At 33.8% G+C, this 6,000-nt stretch overlaps 1 protein-coding gene across 1 annotated transcript; it reads right to left on the reverse strand.

Moving 5' to 3' along the window:
* Positions 1–1,175: 1,175 nt before the first annotated feature.
* On the reverse strand, positions 1,176–5,150 carry LOC104773303 (glutamate receptor 1.4-like). The gene is made up of 5 exons (XM_010497883.2): positions 4,844–5,150; positions 2,611–3,845; positions 2,185–2,491; positions 1,723–2,093; positions 1,176–1,626 (listed from the first exon to the last, which is right to left on the reverse strand). The coding sequence occupies exons 1-5, from the start codon at positions 5,148–5,150 to the stop codon at positions 1,300–1,302; spliced, it is 2,547 nt and encodes an 848-aa protein (XP_010496185.2). The 3' UTR covers positions 1,176–1,299.
* Between the last annotated feature and the right edge of the window lie 850 nt (positions 5,151–6,000).

Genomic DNA, 6,000 nt, shown 5'->3' on the forward strand with positions numbered 1-6,000 from the left:
ATGGAGCGAAATGAAGCAATTTGGATTGTTTTGGAGCATTTAACCGGAGGGAATCAGTTTGGAGTCTGATCCTATGAAGAGTATCGACCGACACCAAAGGAGCATCAGTTAACACCAAGCTGATCCGACAAAAGACTTCAAAATTGGAAGTTTTACAAAACTTGCCCAAAGTTTTCCATATTTGCATCATTGGTCCCTGACGTGTTTTAGGACATATATATAGTGTTTTTGGATTTTGTAAACCTTTAAGTTTTATTCTAGCAAGTTATTTTTTAAGCAGCTTTGAGAGAGAGATATTGAGAGCTTTTGGGAGAGAGATCTGAACTCCTTCGAGAGAAGAATTCCTGAACTCCTTTTTACTTTTCAATATCTATTGCATGTTATTGAGAATTATGTCTTGTACTTCATTGATTATGTGTGAGTAATTTGCTTGTTAGGTTTAGGGTTTTTTACAGGGTTTTTATGATTTATTAGATCTGTGATTTTAGGGTTCTTAATCTTTTATGATCTTCATCCTTGGTTGTTCTTCGTATTAATCCTTGATTGACCATCTAGAATTAATACCTTAGGAAAATTAATTGATATGAGAATATAATTGTTTTCCTGATTAAAACCATTGATGAACAAAATTACTTAAATTACTTTTTTTACAAAGAGATTTGAATTAGTAATTTTGTGAACTCTTCTAAACCTGTTCTTAAAGCTGATTTTTAACTTGGAATTTTACAAAGAGATTTGGATTTTCTGGTTTTAAATTTAGATAATAATTGCAGTGAGAACTGAATTATTTTACCAAAAAGTTTAGAGTTCTAGATCTGATTTTTTTTTGATGAACCCTAATTAATTTATTGATTTAATATTTCATAATTATCTGAGAAATTCCTTAGGCCTAACATTTTGATTTTCTGAATTTACAACCTTTGATTTAATACTTTGCTTTGTCTTCTTTTGTTTTTAATACAACTTAATTCGTTTAGCATAATAACAAAACTCTATAATTTATTGTGTTTGATCTTGAGTCTCTGTGGATTAGACCCCTAAGTACTACATTGATCTCTTGTTTGAGAAAGTAGCTAGGGTTTAATTTGAGCATATCAATTTACAAAGATTTCTAAAATATCTCTAATATCTCTCTACAAAATAACTGATTGTAAGTTAAAAGAGTCTTTTGGTTATTGACAGATACTATTTTCATTAGATTCACTACCAACTGAACTACACACACAATCACAAGACCAAGAGAACGTAAACTTCGACAAATACATAAGAAGAAGCTCTACAAGATTTTATATTGCCTTGCTAGGCCATTGTGGTGGGTGAAGGACGAATCGCTCTTCCAAATCGATGACTTACGTAACGTTGGAAATGTTTGATCACGGCTTGCCTTTGTTCTCGGTTCCATGGGATTAGATAGACGATGAGAGCAAACGCAAAAGAAACTCCTGTGATCATAAACAAACCGCGGAATGTGTAAACCGAGAGAGGATCACACGTGTTATCCGCTGTGGATGACATAGAGTCTCTACGAAACCACCAGTTCTCCATGGATTTTAGCTTCTCTGTTCTCCTTAGCATTGCGATTTCTCTTGACACGTTTTGAACCAAAGGAGAACCTTTTTGAAAAACCTGAGAGAAAGAGAGAGAGATGGATGAGAAAGATGATGCTATATACAAAATAATGTAACGTAAAGAGGAATTAAGGAGGGTTGGATTATTTTATACAAATCCAAAGCCGTTGGTGAGGCTTTCGGTTTTGACAATGTAGAATTGTGAAGGGTATCTAGCAACAAGTAGCTTTACGTATGGAACTTCATCTACGATGAACAAGATTGTTCCATTCCTTAGAGCATTTATAAAATCATCAGCTGCCTTTAAACCTTTGTAAGTCGGCCCTTGGAATGTAGGATTATCATAAACCAGTTTTGCTGCAATTGAGTCCCAAAAGAAACCAATGTTTTCATGAGATTTCAACTGTATTTGTTGAACCGTCATCACTGATGTCAACGTCGCTGTGTAGTTTGAGGTCAGTATAAGCACCGCAAATATCCAAACAATCACCACAAATCTTGACAGACTATGTTCTAGCCTTTCCCCTACATATTAACCAAAAAAAAAAAAAAAAAATGTTAGAGAGGTTTTGTAATAAGCAAAATCAAGAAAGTGGATTTGAGTTTTCCTACTTACGATGTGCAAAGACAAGGGTCGAGAACCCAAAGCTTAACATTGTTCCGATTTGGTGGGCATAAGAGCCTTGGAAGTCAGTGTTATCATGCCGCTCTATTATCCAAACTACAGCCCCGGTCAAAATGAAGAAAGCTACAATTGTTAGCCATAGACCAAGTGTCATAGGTTTAAAAATAATCCACATGCTTTTGTCTTTGGCAGCCACAACCGCGAGGCCAATATCAGTGAATGGTATTGTAAAATCTACATATGTAGATCTGTTATCAGTAATTGTGATATCTCCAACAGCTACATCATACTTGTCTTTCTGTCGAAGAGAAGTAGCAAAACAAAACAAAAAATAATGAAAGATTAGTATGTATACAAGTATATAACTCCAATGATATCTGGAATGAAAATATGAAATACAAACATATAATTGTTAACCTGGTCATAGATTGCATACACTAGCTCGTTGTAGTGATGGTAGTTAAATGCAACAGGCCAAGGTATGTACTCCACTTCATAATTGAAAGGTCGAATTGACGTCTCGAAAACTTCTATGCAGTAACCTCTAGCAGCTGTAACTCCTGTTTTATTATCTGTTTTCACTTCCAATAATTGTGGTCTGAAGTTTCCCGCTGGTACCAAAACTCTCAGCTTCTTCTTTTCACTACGTTTCTCCTCTTTCGACAAACGGGCTTTTGGAGTTCTAGTAGTCCCTCCAGGCCATATTATTGTCTCAAGTACATTGGTAGAAGACGAATTCTTTCTTCTATTCTTACTTATGAAACTACCAGAACTCCATAATCCTACACTTCTCTGATCACCTCGTCCTATTATATTTATAATCTCAAATTTGTATGATATTATTTTTCTATCCATTATTTTGATGTCACCACTCAAACCTTTATGTTTAGTAGTACTTTCTAAGATTCCCTCAAGCAGATGTACCCTTGATACTTCTGCTGCTCTTGCAAGACTCCAAGCTATATCGTGAGCCCATACACTACAAATGCTCATCCTCGTAACTTCTTCGGGTATCAAAGATCTCTTCCATCTCAAAGTAAAATTGTGAAGCTCCTTAGTTGATGGAATATAAGACTTGAAACCAGTCACCCCTTCCATTGCTTCCTTTGATAAATAGTTGGTGTCTTGGAAATTATTCATGCTTCTCGCTGTAAGAATCCACGCATGCCCTTCCTCCATCATTCCCAACGTCCGAGCACATGGGAAAAGAATATTTGCAATGCTTTCAGAGACATGCGCTACAAAAATTCTTATCCCCAATGACTTTATCTTTCTTAGGTGCTTCATGATACATTCTTCATTACATGAGACAGAAATTTCAGCCTTGTACTCGATGTGAATAGCATTTTGTTGGAAATGTCCGACCAAAGGTTGTATACTCTCTCTCCAGTTATCATCATCCTCATAGATAAGAACAACAGTTGCCCAATCAAAATTGCGGAATAATGTTGTAACTCCCTTTGCCTCAGAGTATGTATCATGCGTTGCTTGAATAAAGTAACTATATTTGCTCAAGGTTGAAGAGCTAGGCACTTGGAAAGATATCACTGGAACTTTAGCTTTCTCTCCAAGTTCTGCCAAAACTTTTGCTTCAAGCAACGATTGTCCACCAACAAGTGTTTCCACTTGTTCAGTTTGTAGGAGATCCATGGCTGTTTTAACAATTACATGTCCAAACAGTGACGCAAAAATGAAAACTGAACACTTTCATCAGGTGATGCAAATTTCATGCAATTAAGCAACATCACATTAAAAATTACTCTTGGCAATGAAAAACTATTAGGTTTTATTTTTTTCTAAAATGTCACCAAAATCCTTTTTTGTTTTTGTTTAAATACCACAAGGTTTAAGAAAAATATGATGTTAGTTATATGATGTTAGTTATATGACATTAGTTAAAGGTATATGAAACTTAATTAGGGTATGTCCAAGATTTGATGGTCATTAGGGGATTATAATTTTAAATTAAGATCGTCTAAGACAGGTCTTATATATAAATAACATGAGTAGATTGTTTGAGATGAAAATCCCATTAAACTAATATTTTCTATAGGAAAAGTAAAATTTTCGATCCTTTTTCCTTGGTGGTAGTTCCCATATACTTTGATGCATATTAGTTTTTCCCTATATTTATACCAGAGTTAGAAAAACAAAAAAAAGCAAAAAAAAAAAAAAATTAAAACAAAAATACTGAAAATAAGGTTTCTATACCATATTATTATGCCCAACTCTTTTTGTTTTGAAAAGCATCTGATGATCTGAATTTATCTTGTTTGTTTCAAATTTTTAATTTTTTTTATAGCATTTGTTTCAACCTAATTAATTAAACTTTTAACATTTTTTATATAACCGGGTGAACTTGAACCGAAAAGCAGATAAATATTCGAACAAAGCTAATTTTAAGCGTCTGAAGGACATGTTACATTACCATAAGGCATCCCAGTGTCACTACAACTGATTTTTTACCAGCAAGATTCAAATCATGGTCTTAACATTTTAATACCGCATTGGCTTATCTATCTCCACACCGATACTTACTAATATGCTCTTGTATACTTACTAATATGCTCTTGTTATTCCAAAGAAAATAATCTAAGATGCATGCATCAAAGGTAAATGCAGAAAAGAACACAAAGGTGTATTGACTTACCTGCCGCTAGAGCTTGGAGAGGGTCACCATGAGAGTCTCTGGTTAAGAGAGAGACCCTTGTTCTATAGCCATTATTGACATGATAGAAATCAGAAAGTGCCATGGAAATTGAATTTCTCACAAACTTTCCTTCCATTGAACTCATGTCCACCACCAGTCCAATATGGACGTCTTCATACATTGATGAAACTCTATCTACTTCACCCTTTTGATGAGTTTCGCCGCATGTTATAGACACAAACGAAATGGACAGGATGAAGAACATAATAAGATGAAAATAATTGGTATGCATCATACATTTTTCCATCTTAGTGAAAAGTTGTGTTCTTGCCAATGCTTGTAATTAGCTACTATATAATCTATTCCTGACATCAAATTTAGTTCAAGATTCCAAATATTTTAATATTAGTTCACTATAATTGGTCTAATTAAGTTTATCATCATGTATTAATTAAGTACTCGGGAGACATAATTGGTCTAAGGTCGTAATGACAAAGTTGTCATTAAAGTTGACTTTTATGGATCGGAGTCCTAGGTCTGATCAGATCCCATATACACCTGTAAACTGTAGAAGTCAATCCATCACACAACTGTGTGGAATACTTCAGATGCAAAAAGATTTGTGGTACTTTTTTTTTTCTTTCCCGTTCATGGCTTACCCTATACATATTGATCCCTCCTTTTTCAATTTATTAGGTGTTTCTGGATTTAAGAATATTAGAGTAAATTAGACATCTTTTTTTACCTTTTCTATATTCAAAACATAACTGAATTATAAAAGTTGAATAACTCAACCAAGTAAAAGATACTACAAGATATTAATGTTCACAAAATCTAAATAAATTTAATTTGTTGTATAAAAACTTGTAAAAATTAACAATAGAGTGAAACAGAAAAATCTCTAAAACATCTAAATATATTGAAAAAGAACGAATAGTAAAGATGGTTTTACATTTTTTTGTTTTTTTAGGTTTGTGGTATAGTGGTTTGATAAATTGTACGATCAAAACGCTAGGAACGAGCAACGGAGCTAGTAGTTGAAATATAGAGATGTCGTCGTGAATACATACATGGGCATGTACATCTGCAACATCATTGACTATATCTAAAACATTAGATAAGACTTAAAAGCATCGTTGTAAACAAATTACACTTGT

Source organism: Camelina sativa, chromosome 13 (genome assembly GCF_030686135.1).
Source record: "Camelina sativa cultivar CO46 ecotype springtype chromosome 13, ASM3068613v1".
Taxonomy (NCBI): Eukaryota; Viridiplantae; Streptophyta; class Magnoliopsida; order Brassicales; family Brassicaceae; genus Camelina; species Camelina sativa.

Coding starts and splice junctions, on each gene's coding strand:
- LOC104773303 (XM_010497883.2), bottom strand. CDS start 5,150: ATGGAAAAATGTATGATGCATACCAATTATTTTCATCTTATTATGTTC. Junction 3,846..4,843: donor TCTCCAAGCTCTAGCGGCAG/GTAAGTCAATAC, acceptor TTGTTAAAACAG/CCATGGATCTCCTACAAACT. Junction 1,627..1,722: donor TCACCAACGGCTTTGGATTT/GTATAAAATAAT, acceptor TCTTTCTCTCAG/GTTTTTCAAAAAGGTTCTCC.